This window comes from Podarcis gaigeae (genome assembly GCF_964106915.1).
Source record: "Podarcis gaigeae genome assembly, chromosome: 16".
Lineage (NCBI taxonomy): Eukaryota > Metazoa > Chordata > Lepidosauria > Squamata > Lacertidae > Podarcis > Podarcis gaigeae.
The window spans coordinates 18,226,246-18,247,385 of record NC_139693.1 but is presented as its reverse complement, the minus strand read 5'-3'; the positions used below and the strand labels follow the sequence as shown (position 1 = coordinate 18,247,385).

Here is a 21,140-nt window from a genome sequence, read left to right as displayed (position 1 = left end):
CAGGAGTGCTCTGATGGTGTTTCCTGCTTGGCAGGGGGTTGGACTCGATGGCCCTTGTGGTCTCTTCCAACTCTATGATTCTATGTCCACCCAATTAAAATACTAAAATCCCCCCCCCTCTTGTTGACATCTCCCATTACTTGGAATTTGATGACCATTCCTCCTAATTTCTTTCCTCCTTCTTTGGTCTGTGTTCCTATGCTTTTACACATTGACTCAAGCAATAAAGCCACATACTGACAACCCTTAGGCATAAGCAAGCTCTATATTTGCTGAAGCATGTATCCATTTGAACTGTCAGCCAACCACTTTACGGGCATTCTAACCACGAGTCATTCTAAAGATAAGCTGTTAAGCAAGTCTATGTTTAGCCTGCAACATATTACCACATTCCTAAACAATTTGTTTTCTTCTCAGCTGAGAGATTAAGTGGGTTGGCCGAGGATGTTCTCATGCAGGTGACATCGACTGTTCTTGTGTAAAAGCCACCAGCATTGTCTAAGTCGAAGTCCTTGTCTCTGTGCCTCTGAGTTGAAGGGAAATGGCATTTGGTGGAACTCTGTGGATGCTGATATTATATACAACTATTTTCATTCATTTCTTGCTGTTAGTGTGGGGAGTTTCTTATACTCTTGCCAGGACCCACGTGCCTCGAGGAATGAGCCGTCCTGCACCATTGGTACTTTTAAATTTCTTGATGGGATATGGATTTGTACTGGTAAGTTTATTTTACATATATTACAGGGATGAAGCGACACCTCTATAAAAAGGGCTGCAACATTTGAAATAGTTTAGAGAAAAGGCAAGTAAGAGGCGATGTGATAGAAATGTTTAAGATTATGGAGAAAATAGAGAGAGAAAGGTTTTCCTCCGTCTCTCACGACACTAGAACTTATAGACAACCCAATGAATCTGAATGTTGGAAGATTCAGGACAGATAGAAGAAAGGACTTCTTCACACATAATATATTCAATCCATGGAAGTCACTCTCACAAGAGGCAGTGATGGCTGCCAAGTTGAATAGCTTCCAATGAGAAATAGAGAAATTCATGGAGGCAATAGCTATGGATGCTTATTAACCAGCTCTGGCTCTAGAGATGGAGGCAGCAATGCTTCTGAACACCAGTTGCTGGAAAACACAGGAGGAGAGAGGGCTCCTGTGCTTGGGTCCAGGTTTGTGGGTTTCCCATTGGGGCACCTGGTTGACAACTGTGAGATGGTGAACTAGATGGGCCATTGTCCTAATCCAGCAGGCTTTGCTTTGAGGCGTTCCCAAAGTAAAGGAAGGCTTGAACTCTTATTATGAAAATACACACAGAGGCTTGAACCAGCAAGACTCTGGGAAGGGTGCGTATAATAATAATTCCTGTCCACGCTCCCGCCCAGGTCGTTTTATTCACAAAAGAACTTTTGTCACCGTGTTCGTAAGAACCAATCAGATTTCCTCTGAGCATTTCAACAAACCCCACGTGGGGACAAAGTTAACCTACAAAAACTAATTACAGTAAGCATGCATATTTCTGGGGTAAACAAAACAGAACTACAAAGGAGTGTATCCAGCAACCCCGGATGTCACAAACAAGCAAAATACATGATAAGAAGGACGCCAGAAGGACAGGGATTATTATCACCTTCATGTGAGATCTGTTTCCTGGCCCTAAGATTAACATCCTAAGATTAACATATCAGAAAAGCTACATCAAAAAAAGCTGCCCACTATCTTTCACAGCCCAGGATGCATGCCTGGCATAGCTGTAAACTTTCAGATTTGAAAATAAGGGATCATCAGCCTGGAAAATAAGGCATCAGCAGCCAAAATAAGCGATCACAGGTCCCAAAGTAAAGAGCTCAGCTAATCTGTAGGTGGGCTTTTGCCCTTGCAAACAATCGTGGCACCCTCTTTTCATGTTTCGGTCATTTTGCTTCGGTCTCTTGTAATGTGCTGCCACCCAGTGGCCTTCCTGGCAAATCGCATCATGTAATTCAGAGGTGGATCCCAACATAACCTTTCTTTGCTTCTCATTCCGTCCCGCTGACCGTTGCTTGACAGGTGCTGCAGTTACTTTCCATAAGCAGACCTTTCTCCTTTTCCCAGACCAGCTCCGTCAGGGCTATTGCTCACTTCCAAGCCTCAATATTACCACACCGTCACCTCGTCACTGGGAAGCGCCGAGCAAAGGCGAGTCCCCAGGCAACGCGGCCGATTTGATTGGCACAAGGGATGCAAACTCCACCCCCCCAGTCGTTCTTAGACTCCTTATTGGGTGAGCAACACAGCCAAGCAACACAGTTGGAGCCTCCCTCCTCCCTGGCTGGCAGGGAGGGAGGGAGAGGAGCTGCTTCCTTTGAAACCTGGGAAATTTAAGGGACATCATCAATCCAGGACAGCAGCGGGAAACGGCGCTGGGATAAGGGAGTTTCCCGCCAAATAAGGGACGGTTGACAGCTGTGATGCCTGGCAAAGCAACTGGCAGCTGGGCTGTGTACGAAAGCAGAGAGAAATGGACAGTAGAGGAAATGGCCAGAGATGCAGAGGGTTGTGGAATTTGATCAGAAATTACTGTCAATGAATAAAACCCAATCAACACCATGCTTTCACAGCTGACACAATGGCTTGAGGCATATTTTATAATTCCTCATAGTAATCCCATCTGATCCCCACACTCTGGATATTTGCACTCCTACACTGCTTAGGTTCTTCTGCACTCCAGTGGATTTATCCTGAGTAGTACTAGCACTGAATACTCTCAGTTTGTGTTGCATCTTAAGGTTTGAAATAACAGGAAGCATACTAGGAAAGGGGAGTGGGCAGGGGCTTCACTTCTGTGCTGCTCAAAGAGAATAATTTTCCATCCCAAGAGGAAGGAAAAGATAAACAGCGCAGTCATTTCCCATGCACGGTTTATGTTCCATAGGCAATACATATATGCAATACATATATCTAATGCTGATATAATTAAAATGCTAAATTAAAATGCTAAATGTTTTGGTTTAAAATTAAAATGCTAAATGGTTTGGTTTAAACAGGGAGGAATTCTGGAAAAACTGGGCATCTGCCATAGATATTCCATCATCAGGATCCTAAACCTAGTCCTTCCAGAAGTGAAGGACCCAAAAATGATCACAAGGGACCTGGTTTTTGATGGGGTGCCTGTGAGGCTGTACTGGACCAAGACATCACCTGCTGGGAACAGGAAAGGAATAATCTTTCTTCATGGAGGGGTTGCACTATTTGCAAGCATCCGTAGGTTCTTTGAAATGGTTCACTTTGTTGTTTGTGGAGAATTTGGGGTGATACTTTAATGTAAAGGTCATGAAATGTTTGCTATGGAGGGGTGGGGGTGGTTTGTGCTGCCTCTGGGTTTTTAATTTTATCTTTATGAATACTGCTACAAAGGTTGGGTACCACCTCCACTCTCTGCCAAACCAGTAGTATGGGATGATGAGAATTGTAGTTTAAGAACAGTTGGAGACCCAAGCTTGGGAAACACCGCTCTAAAGAAACTCTTTTCCTGAAAACTCAAACCCCCCCCCCCCATTGCCATGAGTCTGACAACCTCTTTCTGCTCAGGTCCAAGAATTCCTCGCATATGTGCCACCAGCCCCTTTGTCATGTTAAGGCCTCTATCCAAGTGAGGCACTGACGTGGAAAGTGTTTTTTTCCGCTGGCCTCCAATCTTCCCTTCCATACTCCAAATCAGGCATAAGCAAACTCCGGCCCTCCAGATGTTTGGGACTACAATTCCCATATCCCTAGCTAACAGGACCAGTGATCAGGGAGGATGGGAACTGTAGTCCCAAACATCTGGAGGGCCGGAGTTTGCCTATGCCTGCTTCAAATAATAATCAAAATCCTACCACTTATTAATTTCTAAGGTTTAGGGTGGTCTCCCCCCAAATCTATAACAATACAAAGAATAACAACAAACAATGTCAACAACCTGTGCCTACACACAGTTTAAAAGGCCGTCTATTGGTTAATTAGCCAAAGGCACCTGACGATATGAAACGAAGGCGCCAGGTGAGTCTCCCGGGGGAGAGCATTCCACAAACGGGGAGCCACAACAGTTCTGGGCTTGGGCCCAGAAACAAATTGGCAGCCAATGCAGTCACACTGCATTGCAGTCATATAATGCAGGTATTATATGCTCAAACCACAGTGGGCAACCTGGCTGCTGAATTCTGCACCAGCTGAAGTTTCCGAAGTGTAGGCAGCTTAACATGGCAGGATGGGATTGTGTGGTAAGAAAACAGGGCTGAGCCTTCCTGTTGCAGAGATGTCTGGTTCTGTATTAATTCCTAATGTCAAGGCCAATGACAAATGCCAAAGAAGGTATTTGTGCTTCGTACTTCAATGGACTTCTATGAAAGGTCTTCCAGAGATGGCCAGAATTAATTTGAATAAGCCCCAAAATGTGCTCTGAGGTTTGTTTGGTCCTGTTCTGACTTATTCACATATTTACACGTTCATTCTGCATGGAGGGACTCCTTGGTCATCTCAAGCAGGGCTTGTTCCCACAGCTGTGCAGCACTGGACTCAAAGGCATCTTTCCCAGCCAGCCTTTAGCTAGCCAGTCCAAAATGGATCCCAGTCTTTGTTCTTCCTAGCACACCTTGCTTTAAAAGAATGGATTTTTTGGTTCTATTCTGAGTTTTACCCATTGAAACTGCTGACCAGGAGGGAACAAAATGTACATAATGGTTTTCAACTAGTGATGCCCCATTTATAAAGGGTTCAGTTCAGCTTAGTTGTTGCCAAAAGAAACTCGTTAAAGGTTGTGTGCCTTTTCCCAGGAACTTCTGAAAGGATCTGCCATTCGCTTGCCCACGGAACCGACTCGGTGGTTATGTGTGTTGAGTAAGTATCTTCACGCTTCAGTTTCTAACCCTTCCACATGAGCCCAGAAAACGGCTGATTTTGCCAACATCGTGAATTTGCCAACCTTTAGAATGGGTGTTCACCTTTGTATTTTGATTTTTATGCCTTTGGACCCAGTCCCTCTGGCTTTAAGCATAAGAAGCTGGATCAGGCCAAAGGGGGCCCAACATCCTGTTCTCACGGTGGCCAACCAAATATCCCAATGAAAAGCCCACAAGCTGGACCCAGACACAGGAGCACTGCTCCCAGTTGCAACGTACATCATCTGATATTCAGAAGCATTACTGCCTGTGGTAGTGGAGATGGCCCATCCGCCTTGTGATTAGTATTCATGGATAACCTTATCCACCATGAGAGACTGATATGGCTTCTCAATCTATGCTAGTTCTATCTGTTGCGATTATCTCTATCCTGCCTTTCAGACAAAACTCCTTCCAAGGCGTCATATAAGGAACATTAAACTACTCTTACATAAAACTACCGTATTTCTCGCCCTATAGGACGCACTTTCCCCCCTCCAAAAATGAAGGGGAAATGTGTGTGCGTCCTATGCGGTGAATGCAGGCTTTCGCTTAAGCCTGGAGAGCGAGAGGGGTTGGTGCGCACCGACGCCTCTCGCTCTCCAGGCTTAGCCGACCTCTCCGCAAGCAGCGGGAGCCAGCGCTGGGCTCCCACGGCTTGCAGAGAGCTGCCTGTTTGGGGACTGGGGTCAGGGGAAGCTCGGGCCTCCCCCGCCCCAGCCCCGCGCCTGGGGGGAAAATAATTTTTTCCCCTTTATTTCCCCCCAAAAAAACTTGGTGCGCCTTATGGGTCGGTGCGTCCTATAGGGCGAAAAATACGGTAGATAAATGTTTTTGTCCCTCTCTCTTAACTCTAGAACATGTGGACATTCAATGAAGCTGAATGCTAGAAGATTCACCTAAAAGAAAGTACTTCTTTACGCAGTGTGTAGTTAAGCTGTGGAACTCGTTCCCTCAGGAGGCAATGATGGCCTCCAACCTGGGTGGCTTTAAAAGAGGATTAAACAAATGCACACGGTATAAGACTACCAGTGGCTACTAGCTATGATGGCTATAGCCTGCCTTTGCAGGTGGAGACAGTGTCCTTCTGAATGCCAGTTGCTGGAAGCTGTGGGAGGGAAAGTACCACAAGACTCATGTTCTGATTGTGAGTTTCTCCAATGATTGACCACTGGCCACTGAGAACAGGATGTGAACTAGCATTATATTATCATGGAAAACCTCAGGCACTGGGGCTCAATGCTCCACTCCAGGCCTCTTCAGTTCTCCCTGAAGAGCCAGTGTGGTGTAGTGGTTAAGAGCGGTGGACTCGTAATCTGGTGAACCGGGTTCGATTCCCTGCTCATCCACATGCAGCTGCTGGGTGACCTTGGGCTAGTCACACTTCTTTGAAGTCTCTCAGCCCCACTCACCTCACAGAGTGTTTGTTGTGGAGGAGGAAGGGAAAGGAGAATGTTAGCCACTTTGAGACTCCTTAAAGGTAAAGGTAAAGGTACCCCTGGGACGCAGGTGGCGCTGTGGGTTAAAGCCTCAGCGCCTAGGACTTGCCGATCGAAAGGTCGGCGGTTCGAATCCCTGCGGCGGGGTGCGCTCCCGCTGCTCGGTCCCAGCGCCTGCCAACCTAGCAGTTCGAAAGCACCTCCGGGTGCAAGTAGATAAATAGGGACCGCTTACCAGCGGGAAGGTAAATGGCGTTTCCGTGTGCGGCTCTGGCTCGCCAGAGCAGCGATGTCACACTGGCCACGTGACCCGGAAGTGTCTCCGGACAGCGCTGGCCCCTGGCCTCTTGAGTGAGATGGGCGCACAACCCCAGAGTCTGTCAAGACTGGCCCGTACGGGCAGGGGTACCTTTACCTTTACCTTTTAAAGGTACCCCTGCCCGTACGGGCCAGTCTTGACTGACTCTAGGGTTGTGCTCTCATCTCACTTAAGAGGCCAGGAGCCAGCGCTGTCCAAAGACGCTTCCGGGTCACATGGCCAGCGTGATGAAGCTGCACTGGTGAGCCAGCACCAGTGCCGCACACGGAAACGCCGTTTACGGTACCTTCCCGCTATAAAGCGGTACCTATTTATCTACTTGCACTTAAGGGTGCTTTCGAACTGCTAGGTGGGCAGGAGCTGGGACCAAACAACGGGAGCTCACCCCGCCATGGGGATTCGTACCGCCGACCTTACGATCAGCAAGTCCTAGGCACTGAGGTTTTACCCACAGCGCCACCCGCGTCCCATGAGAAACTGGAGTCTGGTCCTTCTACAGGTTGGGAAAAGCAGGCTAGGGGGTAGTGATAAAGCAGGATATCAAATCCAAACTCCTCTTCTTCCCTCTGAAATCACCACAGACCCCCATCTCTGCACCATTGCCCCTCTTTTTCACCCTCCTTGAGTGGCATCTGCCTGACTGGAATTTGTCTTGCTTGCATGAAGGCAGGGGTGCCAACCTGAGTAAATATTGCCCCCCCCCACGGTAAGTCCCATATTGCACAAATGATCACATGACGTGGAGCACATAACCATTTGAATGGAAATGTCAATCAGCTTGGGGGGACCCAGCCTCCTTGGGGGTGCTGAAGGTACCTCAGCCCCAAGTATGCTGTCAAATGTTGATGATATCTTGTTTTTTCTTTAGATTTCGTTTAGTTCCTAAGCATCCGTATCCAGTCCCTGTAGAGGACTGCTTAACTGCTGCAATTCATTTTATGAAAAATGCAAAGGAATACGGAGTGGACCCCAACTGCATTGCCATTGTTGGGGAGAGTAGTGGAGGCACATATGCTGCAGCCATTTGCCAGGAACTGGTGACCAGAGAGGACCTCCCAAGAGTGCGAGCTCAGGTCCTCATTTACCCATTCCTCCAAGGATTTGACTTCAATTTGCCATCCTATCAGCAATACCATTCAGTTCCTCCCTTGTTCCGGAAAAGAGCTCTCAGTCTTGGTTTGACATATCTCACTGGGAAGACAATGAATGTAGATGGAGTTCTGAAAGGCGCCCATGTCCCTCCTGATTTGAGAGAGAAATACCAAAAATGGATCAATGCTGATAACATTCCAGAAGAATTTAAAGCTAGGGGCTATGTTCCTGTAGAACCCGCTCCATTTTCAGAAGAACTTTATGAACAAGTTAAAAGAGGTTATGAGACAATGTTTGCCCCCCTTCTAGCAGAGGATGACATAATCTGCCAGCTCCCAGAGGCTTTCATTCTAACCTGTGAATACGATGTTCTCCGGGATGATGGGCTGTTGTATAAGAAGCGGTTAGAGGACAATGGTGTGCCAGTGACATGGTATCATGTTCAAGATGGATTTCATGGAATAATGGCCGTGGCTGGTTTGAAGGCAATTGAATATCCGAGCACACAGAAATGTTTGCAGAATGTAATACAGTTCTTAAAAGGTTTATAGAAATGAATGACATTCTTTGTCTTCCTATGGCAGTCTTCCCCTTCTGTGGAGGGAAATATTGTTCCTCATTGTGCCAATCCTGAAGTAAAAAGAAAAAATCTGATCAAAAATTCCACTCTGTTTAATTTATTAAAATCACCATGGGCTCTATAAATACATAAGCAAAGCCCTACTGGATCAAGCCATTGGCTCACTTCATGCAGCATCTTGTTCTCTTTATATTACATATTTTAAAAATTAATTTTCATACAATTTAACAAATTCAATTCAGTTTCAATACAATATTCCCTCAACATTTTGACTCCTCATCCTTACTTCCATGATGTTTCTGTTCAAATCCTTTGTCTACTAAATGTAATACTCATTTCTATAACAAATATCCAACATTAGATTCCTTTATCATTCTCCTTCCTTTGCTTATATTTCCAGTCCAGCCTGTGTTTTCATTTGACTATAATATTTTCTCAGATATTCTGAAAAGGATCTTCACTCCTCCACAAGCATTTCGTCTTTTTGGTTTCTTATTTTCGCCTTCTCCATATAGTCCAATAGTTTTAAAGTCCTTCTCCTCTTTTGTTGGAACTTCTTCATCACTTTTTTTTAATTGATTTTCCAGATTTTAACCCAATTATAAAAATTATAACAAATTAATACAATTCTGTGTAAGTGACTTCCTGCGTGCCGTCCTTGATCCGTCCTTATCTTCCAATGTTACTGACTGCGTTTACATACTCTTATTGAAGTAAATAGTATAACAGACCCTGAGGATTGCCACACCCCTTGCTACTGGTTTGGGAGTCTTCTCTTTCTAGAAGATCTCTCCCCTCCTGACTGGAATGAGACCCATGTAGGCTGTATCCACACAGCTGCTACTTCTCCTGGCTCAAAGTCAGCCCTCCAGCTAGCTCCTGGTGTAAAACTCTCCCAAGACACTCAAACAAAGCCCAGTCTAAAAACTCCCTCAGAAACTGCTCCTTTTATTTTCCTCCTCCCACTCTGCTTAGTACTCATTCAGAGAGGCTCCAGCCCTCTGGTGGAATTCTGAGGGACTGCATCACCAAACTCTGGTCTGGCTTTGCTGTCCATCACAGAGGTACTTAGCAGGGGTCAGCAAACTTTTTCCGCAGGGGGCCAGTCCACTGTCCCTCAGGCCACGTGGTGGGCCGGACTATATTTTGAAGTGGGGAAAAAATGAACGAATCCCTATGCCCCACAAATAACCCAGAGATGCAATTTAAATAAAAGGACACCTTCTACTCATGTAAAAACATGCTGGTTCCCGGACCGTCTGCGGGCCGGATTTAGAAAACTTCGGTGGGGGAGAGGGGAGGGTGGGGAAAAAGCTTTGCAGAGGGTGAGAAACTGGAGTCTGGTCCTTCTACAGGTTGGGAAAAGCAGGGTAGGGGGCGGGTAAAAGGTAAAGGGACCCCTGACCATTAGGTCCAGTTGTGACCGACTCTGGGGTTGCGGCACTCATCTCACTTTATTGGCCGAGGGAGCCGGAGTACAGCTTCCGGGTCATGTGGCCAGCATGACTAAGCCACTTCTGGCGAACCAGAGCAGCGCACGGAAATGCTGTTTACCTTCCCGCTGGAGTGGTACCTATTTATCTACTTGCACTTTGGCATGCTTTCGAACTGCTAGGTTGGCAGGAGCAGGGACCGAGCAACGGGAGCTCACCCCGTCGCGGGGATTCGAACCACCCACCTTCTGATTGGCAAGTCCTAGTGTCAGGACTGCCGCTAGGTCCCAGCTCACAGAGGACCAACGCCCAGTGGATATTATATACAAAAGTCTTTATTGAAGTTTAGTTTCCATTTCCAAGCTCTGGGCGCGCAGACCCACGTCTTAACGCTAGACCGGCTAAGTCCCCTCTGACTCACTGCTCCACCCACACCAGTTTAAGATTCTAGCCCTGCTCCACCTCTTGCGCTGCTCTTTCCTGCGTTGGGTCCTTCTGCCCTCTGGGGTTCCCTCCTTCCTGGACTCCTCTGACGCGGAGCCTCCTGAGTCTTGCCCCTCCCTCCGGCGGGCTTTAGGACCTGGCTCCCTTCCCGGGCTCCCCGCTGTGCCGCGCTCCTGTACATTTGAACTTGGCGCGCGCGCCCAGCCGGTGACTTTCCTTCTGACCGTTTCCCCGCTTCCTGATGTGGGTGTTGCCAAACCTGACTCCTCTCCTCCCTCTGGTGGTGAGGACACTGGTCCCGACTCCTGGGACTCCCCCTCCCCACTGCGCTCTGGTGGAGACGCTGGCCCTGATCTCCAGCTGCTGTTCAGGGACTCCCCGCTGGCCCCTCCCTCTTGAGGTTTCTCCCTTGGAATCTCCCTTGCTCTGGCCACCGGCGCTCCCTTCTGTGAGTCCTCCGATTCGCTAGAGAGGCTTGTGGAATAACTCTGGCCACTGTCACTGCCTGCGCCCCCCTCGTACTCCTCCTCCTCACTCTCCATTTGCTCCCCCTCCTGTGTCTCTCCTTCTGAACCCCTGACATCCATCCCCCCCTCGAAGCCCCCCCTTCCCCCCTCCCCCTCTTCCGGTGCGGGTTCCGGGTGCTCCATTGTTGTAGGGGTGAGTCCAGGATACAGCTCGTCCCCTGAGGCTTGCAACCATCGAGATAAGTCCGGGAAGTCCCCCATGGGCTCGTCGACGACGACCTCCTCCGCTTCCATCTCCTGCGCGGTGTGCTCGAAATCTGAGCTCGACCCCAAATCACCCAAGAGTCCTCCTCCCCCTGTTGCTTGATGGGGGTCCACCTCCCAGGGCCCCTTCGGCATGTCTCTGCGCCAGCCCACTTCGGGTTGGTCCTCCCACCAATAAGATCCCCCCGTGCCAAAACCTGAAAGTGATCCCTCTGGGGAGCTGCCTCCCGGAGCCGAGTCCTCAGCTGACGAGAAACCCCGGAAAGTGCTGGCCGAGAGTGTGGGTGTGAACAAACAATCCTCGAAAAAGCCCGCCGGCATAGGCTTGTGCGGGAAAAGTGTGTGGAATTCTTCCTTGAGCAACTGCTCTTCCACTGCGTAATCCGGCACCCACCTGTTGGCGCTGGCCGGGGTGTCCTCTGTGGCGAGAAGATATTCAATCCCGTCCTCCCCCCACCTTGAGTCTAAAATCTCAGTGGCTTCATTAAGTGGCTCCCCTTTCGGCGACCCCCCTTTTTTGGGCGCTTCTCTGAGCGGGTCTGGCGCCTTCCCCGGTGCTTGAAACCTGTGGGGCTCTCTGTAGGGCGTGAGCACTGATCTATGAAAGACCGGGTGCATTCTGGAACCCTCCGGGAGTGTCAACCGGAAGGCCACTGGGTTGATCTGCGCCTCTACTTGGTAAGGCCCTAGCTGCTTGTGCCCTAGTTTCTTCTTGGCTAACGATCTGGCTGGAACTGCTTGTGCTGCCAACCAGACCCAGTCTCCCACCTGGATGTCCTCCCCAACCCTCCTGTGTCGATCTGCCTGCACTTTGTAAGCCTGTTTTGCCAACTCTAACTGCCTCCTGAGCTGCTCGTGGATCTCCTGCAACTCCGCTGCCACGTCCTCTGCTCCCTGTGGCTCCCCCTCCCGCACTGTGTCCAGACCCGGGAAGGTTCTGGGATGCCTCCCGTAGTTGGCGAAAAATGGTGTCACCCCCGTGGACCCGTGCTTCGTGTTGTTGTAGGCAAACTCGGCCAACGGTAGATAGTCCACCCAGGTCGATGGCTGCTGGTTCGTGTAGCATCTCAGGTACTGCTGCATGATGGCGTTGACCCTTTCCGCCTGCCCGTTAGTTTGCGGGTGTCTCGCCGACGCCAGGCTGACCTTGACGTTCAGGAATCCCATCAGCTTTTGCCAGAAGTTGGAGATGAACTGGCGCCCCCGGTCGGACAAAATAGACCGTGGTAGGCCGTGCACCTTGAACACGTGGTCTATGAACATCTTAGCGGTCTGCTCGGCCGTGGCCACCTTCGCGCACGGAATGAAGTGGGCCATCTTGGTGAACAGGTCCACTACCACGAGCACTGCCGTCTTGCCCCTCGAGCTGGGTAGATCTGTGACAAAGTCCAGGGCCACCCTCTCCCACGGTACGAACGGTGTCTGTAGCGGTTCCAACAGGCCCGCCGGCGGCTGGTGCACAGGCTTAGCCCTTTGGCAGGTGTCGCACCTATTGACATAGTCCGCGACATCCCCCCGCATCTTAGGCCACCAAAAGTCTCTGGCTACTAAGTCCACCGTCTTCTCCTTGCCGAAGTGCCCCGCGCTGGGCGCGTCGTGCAGCTGTTGCAGGACCTTCGCGCGGAGGCTGTCTCCTGGTACGTAGAGGACTCCCTTGCGTAGGAGCAGGCCGTCGCGCACTTGGAATTCGTCGCCCCTCGCCTTGCCACTGCACACCTCCTCCATCTTGGCTCGGGCAAACGAGTCCGTTTGCAGCGCGCGGCGCACCGCATCCAGGTCCACTGTGGCTGATGCGCATGCCCACGCCTGTGGTGTGAAAATGTGCTTGGCCGCCGCCGGTGCCTCTGCCTCCAGATACTGCGGTTTTCTGGACAGCGCGTCCGCCAAGACGTTGCTGTTTCCTGGGATGTACTCAATTCTGAAGTCGAAATCTGCAAAGAACTCCGCCCAGCGGATGTGTCGCTGGTTCAGGAACCTCGCCGTGCGCCAGTACTCCAAGTTCTTATGGTCTGTGCGGACCTGCACCGTGTGCTTGGCTCCGACGAGGAAGTGCCGCCACGCCTTGAAGGCTGCATGTATGGCCAGCAACCCCCTGTCCCAAATGGTGTAGTTCTGCTCCGCTTTGCTGAGTTTTCTGGAGTAGAAAGCGCACGGCCTCCAGTCCCCCTGGTGGTCTTGCTGCAACAGAACGGCTCCCACGGCCCTGTCTGAGGCGTCCGTCTCCACTCTCATGGGCCTGCTGGGATTTACGTGCAGTAGGTTCTCTTCGGAAGCGAAGAGCTGCTTGAGCTTCTGAAAGGACTGCTCTGCCTGCTCCGTCCAGATGAACCTCTTCTTCTTGGAACTGAGGGTGTCGGTGATGGCCGCTGTCTGCATGGCGAAACCCTTGATGAACTTGCGATAAAAGTTGGCAAAACCGACAAACCTCTGTACTTCCTTCCTATTGCGTGGGCTCTTCCAGTCCAGTACTGCACGTACCTTGGCACCGTCCATAGCCAGTCCCTTGTCGGACAGTTTGTAGCCCAAGAAATCCACCTCCGTCTTGTCGAACTGGCACTTCTCCAGCTTGGCGTACAGCCTGTGCTCCCGCAGCCTCTGCAGAACTTCCCTAACATCTCTCTCGTGAGCCTCCGGCGATTCCGAGAAGATTAGGATGTCATCCAGGAAGCAGACGCACTTCTTGTAGAGGAGACCCGCCAAGACATGATGCATGAAGGCTTGAAAGCAGTGGGAACCATTTTTTAATCCAAAAGGCATAACTCTGTATTCATAAGTGCCCAGCGGCGTAAACATGGTTGTTTTCCACTCGTCGCCTTCCCGTACGCGAATGAGATTGTACGCTCCGCGCAGATCCAACTTGGTAAAGATGCGACCCTTCCTCACCGTCGCCAGCAGGTCATCGATCTTGGGCATAGGGAAGGCTGAGGGCTTGGTCTTGAGGTTCAAGAAGCGGAAATCAACGACCAGCCTCTTCTGGGGCGTATCCCTCTTCTTTACAAAGAACACGGGACTGCCTCCTGCCGCCTTGGACTCCCGGATGAATCCCCGCTTCAGGTTGTGATCTATGAACTCCCTGAGCTCTTGCAATTCATCCTCAGACATGGAGTACAGTTTCCCCGTCGGGAGCGTCGCCCCGGGCAGGAGGTCGATCTTGCAGTCGTAGGGTCTGTGGGGTGGCAGCTTATCCGCCTCTTTCTCGCAGAAGACCTCCAAAAACTCCTTGTATTTGTTAGGCACCGCTTGCAACATGCCCAAGTTCAGCTGTGGTCCATCCTCGTGCCCCTCATCTTCCAAGTCCGCCAGGATGCAGTGTTCTGCGCAGTAAGAGGAGCCGAAGGTCAGTTGCCGCTGGTACCAAGCTAATGCCGGGCTGTGCCTATCCAGCCAACTCATTCCCAACACTATGGGTGTGTCTGACAGGCGGGTGACGTTGAAGCTGATGACCTCACGGTGGTTTCCAATGCGCATCACCATTGGCGGCGTCTGCTGTAGCACTTGCCCTCCCAGTAGCTCCCTGCCGTCCACTGTGACGACTTTCAGAGGTACCGCCGCTGGCAGAAGGGCTATGCCATGTTGCTGGATGAACTGCATGTCTATAAAATCTGCATTGCTCCCCGAGTCGATGGTGATGGGAATTTCCACAAGTAGCCCATTGGGGAGCTGAAGGGATGCGGTGAGCTGCACTACTGGTTTGGGTGGGAGGGGGTCGGTGGGCTGTAAGATCCCTGGGGATTGCTTCACTGACTTGTCTGGCTGGTCCCCAGAGACGCCATCTCCAGCCAGACAGTGGAGTTTTCCTGCTGCGACTCCCTCTGCTGAATTGCGTCTGTTACTGTCGCTGCGGCTGCAGTATGCTTGTGAAACCGCTGGGGACACTCTTTTGCCATATGCTGAGCACTGTCGCAGATGTAGCACTTCCTGGTTCCTCTAGGAGGCTTCATCTTGACTGCTCCCGGAGTTAGGGCTCCGACTGTGGAGTGAGCCTTAGCACCACCTATCTCCATCGGCTCCTCTCCCCCTCCCAGCGGAGGCATGGATCGAGCGCGCGCCGCCTCCTTGGGGAAGGGAGGCAGTCCTCTCGCTGGCGTGCGTCCCAAATGCCCTTCCTCCTTGCCCCAAGGGCGTCCTTCCAACCGAACCCCAATGGAGAGTGCCCGTTCCACCACGTCCTTGGTGGTTTGGGGTCTTCCCCCCCTTGCGATCTCGTCTTTCACAGCTCCGCTCAACCCCTCCCAGAACAGGTCTCTGACGGCAGGCGATTCTTTCTCCTAGGCTAGTACATTCACCAATCCGAAAAAACGTGAATGATATTGCCTCACAGTGGCTTTACCTTGTCTTAGTCCGTGAATCTCCCTCCTAGCGATATCCACATCAATCTCAGATAAAAAACACGCATCCATCACTTTAATGAAGGCAGCCGCATTTTGGAGGGCTGGATCCTTGTCTCTCCATAGATTGCGCAGCCACGATTTTGCCTCCCCCCGTAAATGCGAAATAATAAATCCCACTCTCTCTTCCTCATTTTTAAAGTCTTTGTCAAGCAGCTGCAATGCATAAATTACATCTGCTCTGAAGTTAGGATACTCCTGCAGGTCCCCATTGAAGTGAGATACCAGGCTCCCTCCTCTGTTTCCCAGCCCAATCCCTTCTGGTCTGGTGGCCGGTAGCCTCTGTGTACTTAGCACTTCTAACCTGGTTCGCAGATCCTGGCAGGCAGCAGCTGCTTCCTGTTCTTTCTTTCTGGAAGCCGCAATTTCTGCAGTCAACTGCGTCACTGCGTTTTGCAAACTCGCTATCCTCTCTTCGGTAGTCATTTCCCTGTTTTTCGTGAGCTCGCGAAGCACCAATCTTCACCCCTCGCTGCTTTCCCGCACTCCACGAGGTTGCAAAATTGGTGAAAATAGAGAGGGGACTTACTGTCAGGACTGCCGCTAGGTCCCAGCTCACAGAGGACCAACGCCCAGTGGATATTATATACAAAAGTCTTTATTGAAGTTTAGTTTCCATTTCCAAGCTCTGGGCGCGCAGACCCACGTCTTAACGCTAGACCGGCTAAGTCCCCTCTGACTCACTGCTCCACCCACACCAGTTTAAGATTCTAGCCCTGCTCCACCTCTTGCGCTGCTCTTTCCTGCGTTGGGTCCTTCTGCCCTCTGGGGTTCCCTCCTTCCTGGACTCCTCTGACGCGGAGCCTCCTGAGTCTTGCCCCTCCCTCCGGCGGGCTTTAGGACCTGGCTCCCTTCCCGGGCTCCCCGCTGTGCCGCGCTCCTGTACATTTGAACTTGGCGCGCGCGCCCAGCCGGTGACTTTCCTTCTGACCGTTTCCCCGCTTCCTGATGTGGGTGTTGCCAAACCTGACTCCTCTCCTCCCTCTGGTGGTGAGGACACTGGTCCCGACTCCTGGGACTCCCCCTCCCCACTGCGCTCTGGTGGAGACGCTGGCCCTGATCTCCAGCTGCTGTTCAGGGACTCCCCGCTGGCCCCTCCCTCTTGAGGTTTCTCCCTTGGAATCTCCCTTGCTCTGGCCACCGGCGCTCCCTTCTGTGAGTCCTCCGATTCGCTAGAGAGGCTTGTGGAATAACTCTGGCCACTGTCACTGCCTGCGCCCCCCTCGTACTCCTCCTCCTCACTCTCCATTTGCTCCCCCTCCTGTGTCTCTCCTTCTGAACCCCTGACATCCATCCCCCCCTCGAAGCCCCCCCTTCCCCCCTCCCCCTCTTCCGGTGCGGGTTCCGGGTGCTCCATTGTTGTAGGGGTGAGTCCAGGATACAGCTCGTCCCCTGAGGCTTGCAACCATCGAGATAAGTCCGGGAAGTCCCCCATGGGCTCGTCGACGACGACCTCCTCCGCTTCCATCTCCTGCGCGGTGTGCTCGAAATCTGAGCTCGACCCCAAATCACCCAAGAGTCCTCCTCCCCCTGTTGCTTGATGGGGGTCCACCTCCCAGGGCCCCTTCGGCATGTCTCTGCGCCAGCCCACTTCGGGTTGGTCCTCCCACCAATAAGATCCCCCCGTGCCAAAACCTGAAAGTGATCCCTCTGGGGAGCTGCCTCCCGGAGCCGAGTCCTCAGCTGACGAGAAACCCCGGAAAGTGCTGGCCGAGAGTGTGGGTGTGAACAAACAATCCTCGAAAAAGCCCGCCGGCATAGGCTTGTGCGGGAAAAGTGTGTGGAATTCTTCCTTGAGCAACTGCTCTTCCACTGCGTAATCCGGCACCCACCTGTTGGCGCTGGCCGGGGTGTCCTCTGTGGCGAGAAGATATTCAATCCCGTCCTCCCCCCACCTTGAGTCTAAAATCTCAGTGGCTTCATTAAGTGGCTCCCCTTTCGGCGACCCCCCTTTTTTGGGCGCTTCTCTGAGCGGGTCTGGCGCCTTCCCCGGTGCTTGAAACCTGTGGGGCTCTCTGTAGGGCGTGAGCACTGATCTATGAAAGACCGGGTGCATTCTGGAACCCTCCGGGAGTGTCAACCGGAAGGCCACTGGGTTGATCTGCGCCTCTACTTGGTAAGGCCCTAGCTGCTTGTGCCCTAGTTTCTTCTTGGCTAACGATCTGGCTGGAACTGCTTGTGCTGCCAACCAGACCCAGTCTCCCACCTGGATGTCCTCCCCAACCCTCCTGTGTCGATCTGCCTGCACTTTGTAAGCCTGTTTTGCCAACTCTAACTGCCTCCTGAGCTGCTCGTGGATCTCCTGCAACTCCGCTGCCACGTCCTCTGCTCCCTGTGGCTCCCCCTCCCGCACTGTGTCCAGACCCGGGAAGGTTCTGGGATGCCTCCCGTAGTTGGCGAAAAATGGTGTCACCCCCGTGGACCCGTGCTTCGTGTTGTTGTAGGCAAACTCGGCCAACGGTAGATAGTCCACCCAGGTCGATGGCTGCTGGTTCGTGTAGCATCTCAGGTACTGCTGCATGATGGCGTTGACCCTTTCCGCCTGCCCGTTAGTTTGCGGGTGTCTCGCCGACGCCAGGCTGACCTTGACGTTCAGGAATCCCATCAGCTTTTGCCAGAAGTTGGAGATGAACTGGCGCCCCCGGTCGGACAAAATAGACCGTGGTAGGCCGTGCACCTTGAACACGTGGTCTATGAACATCTTAGCGGTCTGCTCGGCCGTGGCCACCTTCGCGCACGGAATGAAGTGGGCCATCTTGGTGAACAGGTCCACTACCGCGAGCACTGCCGTCTAGCCCCTCGAGCTGGGTAGATCTGTGACAAAGTCCAGGGCCACCCTCTCCCACGGTACGAACGGTGTCTGTAGCGGTTCCAACAGGCCCGCCGGCGGCTGGTGCACAGGCTTAGCCCTTTGGCAGGTGTCGCACCTATTGACATAGTCCGCGACATCCCCCCGCATCTTAGGCCACCAAAAGTCTCTGGCTACTAAGTCCACCGTCTTCTCCTTGCCGAAGTGCCCCGCGCTGGGCGCGTCGTGCAGCTGTTGCAGGACCTTCGCGCGGAGGCTGTCTCCTGGTACGTAGAGGACTCCCTTGCGTAGGAGCAGGCCGTCGCGCACTTGGAATTCGTCGCCCCTCGCCTTGCCACTGCACACCTCCTCCATCTTGGCTCGGGCAAACGAGTCCGTTTGCAGCGCGCGGCGCACCGCGTCCAGGTCCACTGTGGCTGATGCGCATGCCCACGCCTGTGGTGTGAAAATGTGCTTGGCCGCCGCCGGTGCCTCTGCCTCCAGATACTGCGGTTTTCTGGACAGCGCGTCTGCAAAAAGCGATTAAGAATGAGTCTCACTGTCTGAGGTGGAATCATACCTGTGTGCTATGTCTTAATTGTATACACCACCATAGGGAACTGGAACTGAAAAGTAGCAAGTTCTGCTGTCATTAGATTCAAACCAGCACTGCCCTTAGCGGCATGGCGCAGATTTGTCACAAGAGACTGTGTGTTAGAAGGAATAGGTGGCTCTGCTAATTTAGCTTCAGTAAAAGACTGACAATCAGCTGGCACAACAGTCTTTGTTTTCCCATTTAAACTCAGGCTGGAAGGCCATCCATTGTGGCATTGCCTGTCTTTAGCAGGATGCACTGAAGGAGACAAAGCTGCTGCTAGGAGGCCAGATTTGTGAGTGGGTGGGACCAGAGAGCAAAATGAAAAGCAAATGCAAACTCTCCCACTGGACAAGTAGGTTGGTTCCTACACACAGGCACACACCTTTCTCTACCCTCCAAGCAAGCAAGCAAGACACATTCACACCAGTCAGATGCCACTCAAGGATGGTGCAAAAGAGGGGCAATAGTGCAGGGGTGGGGTCTGGGGTCAGAGGGGAAATGAAGTGGCCCAGAGTGCAGCATTCAGCCCCTGTGCCTGATGCTCTGCACCCAAATATAATGCTAGTTCGGCATCCCATTCTCAGTGGCCGCTGGTCAAATCTGATTCCGACCATAGAGGCAGACTATAGCCAGCATAGCTAGGAGCCACTGGTAGCCTTATACTCTGCCCAATTATTTAATCCCTTTTCAAAGCCATCCACATTGGAAGCTATCTCTGCTTTCTGTGGGAATTAGTTCCATAATTTAACTTTGCACTGTATGGATAAGTACTTTCTTTTATCTGAATCTTCTAGCATTCAGCTTCATTGAATGTCCACATGTTCTAGAGTTCAGAGAGAGCGACAAACACAGTTCCCTAGGCCACATTCCACACAACATGCCTAATATAAACAACTTCTATATTTTGAATGTTTCCTTGATTTCATTTTCCATCTCAGGAAAACAACCCCAGTTCTGAATCACCTCCAGTATGTCCCACCATGCCTTCCTGAGATCAGTGCTTCCCATTCTTTCTGCTCACTTTAAACCATACGGCCTTAAAGCCAAGAACTCCAGTTCACCCACCTTGGCCAGGAGGCTTCAATCATGCACCAAAGGTGCATTTTGGCAGTGAGGGCAGCCATTGGGAGAGATGATGTCCATTATTGTCGGGAAGGCTTGCCTTGTAAAGGGCTCTGAAGTCCTGGCAAATGACACTTCTCCCATTGCCCAATGTACCACTGTTCTCACTGGATGGTAAGTGTGGCTGACGGGACAGTTGGGAACAGCTTGAGCTTATTTGCCGGAGAGAAGATCACCTTCACTCCAGCTGCACTTTCCCTCTCAACCACAGGGCCATTTTGCCTTAGGAGAAAAATCCTAATGGCTTTTTATGGGTTGATGTGGTGGTTTTCTGTAAAAGTAGTTTAATGGCCTGATCCAGCAGAGCTCTTCTTATCATTAAAGCCAGAGGGATTGGGTCCAAAGGAATAAAAATCAAAATACAAAGGTGAACACCCATTCTAAAGGTTGGCAAATCCACTATGTTGGCAAAATCAGCTTTTTTCTGGGCTCATGTGGAAGGGTTAGAAACTGAGGGGAAATACTCTTTTTTCTGCTACAACAAGCAAGAAGATACTTACTCAGCACACGTAACCACTGAGTCAGTTTGGTGGGCAATGGAACGGCAGATCATTTCAGAGGTTCCTAGGGGGGAGGAAACACATCACACACTGCCTGCTGTGAGTAATTATTTGTTACTCTCCATTACAAATTTCCTTGGTCCTTCACATTGAAATCACTGTGAGTTGAATCCACTGTGAGTTAGTCCTACTGAAAGTAAACCTGTTAAAATTAACAGATATGACCAATGCTTTCCCCCCCAGGGGGTACACAAGGGTATGCAGGACCGGCACCTCTTTGTTGTTGTTGTATAAATGTGTGGTACTTACCTTAACAATTTCATGGTGAGTACTGGCACCTCTCTTTCTAGAAAAAAAGGACTGGATATGACTAATATTGCTGTATCATAAATGTCTGTTATCTCCTGCTTGGACTACTGCAATGCGCTCTATGTGGGACTACCTTTCAAGGTGACCTGGAAACTACAACTAATGAATAATGCGGCAGCTAGACTGGTGACTGGGAGTGGCCACCGGGACCACATAACACCAGTGTTGAAATACCTACATTGGCTCCCAGGACGTTTCCGAGCACAATTCAAAGTGTTGGTGTTGACCTTTAAAGCCCTTAATGGCCTCTGTCCAGTATACCCGAAGGAGCGTCTCCACCCCTGTAGTTCTGCCTGGACACTGAGGTCCAGCGCCGAGGGCCTTCTTGCAGTTCCCTCACTGCAAGAAGCGAAGTTACAGGGAACCAGGCAGAGGGCCTTCTCTGTAGTAGTGCCCACCCTTTGGAATGCCCTCCCACCAGATGTCAAAGGAAAAAA

At 51.3% G+C, this 21,140-nt stretch overlaps 1 protein-coding gene across 2 annotated transcripts; it reads left to right on the top strand.

Annotated features, from left to right (window-relative positions):
- Positions 1-359: 359 nt before the first annotated feature.
- LOC310834404 (arylacetamide deacetylase-like 4) lies at positions 360-8,957 on the top strand. 2 transcript variants are annotated; one of them, XM_083717898.1, is made up of 4 exons: positions 360-718; positions 3,029-3,245; positions 4,796-4,859; positions 7,527-8,957. In XM_083717898.1, exons 1-4 carry the CDS (start codon positions 542-544, stop codon positions 8,299-8,301), a joined length of 1,233 nt encoding a protein of 410 aa, XP_083574024.1. In that variant the 5' UTR covers positions 360-541; the 3' UTR covers positions 8,302-8,957. The 2 variants fall into 2 exon arrangements, with proteins under 2 accessions (XP_083574024.1, XP_083574025.1); XM_083717899.1 differs by having other exon boundaries at positions 363-718; positions 3,102-3,245.
- The last annotated feature ends 12,183 nt before the right edge of the window (positions 8,958-21,140 follow it).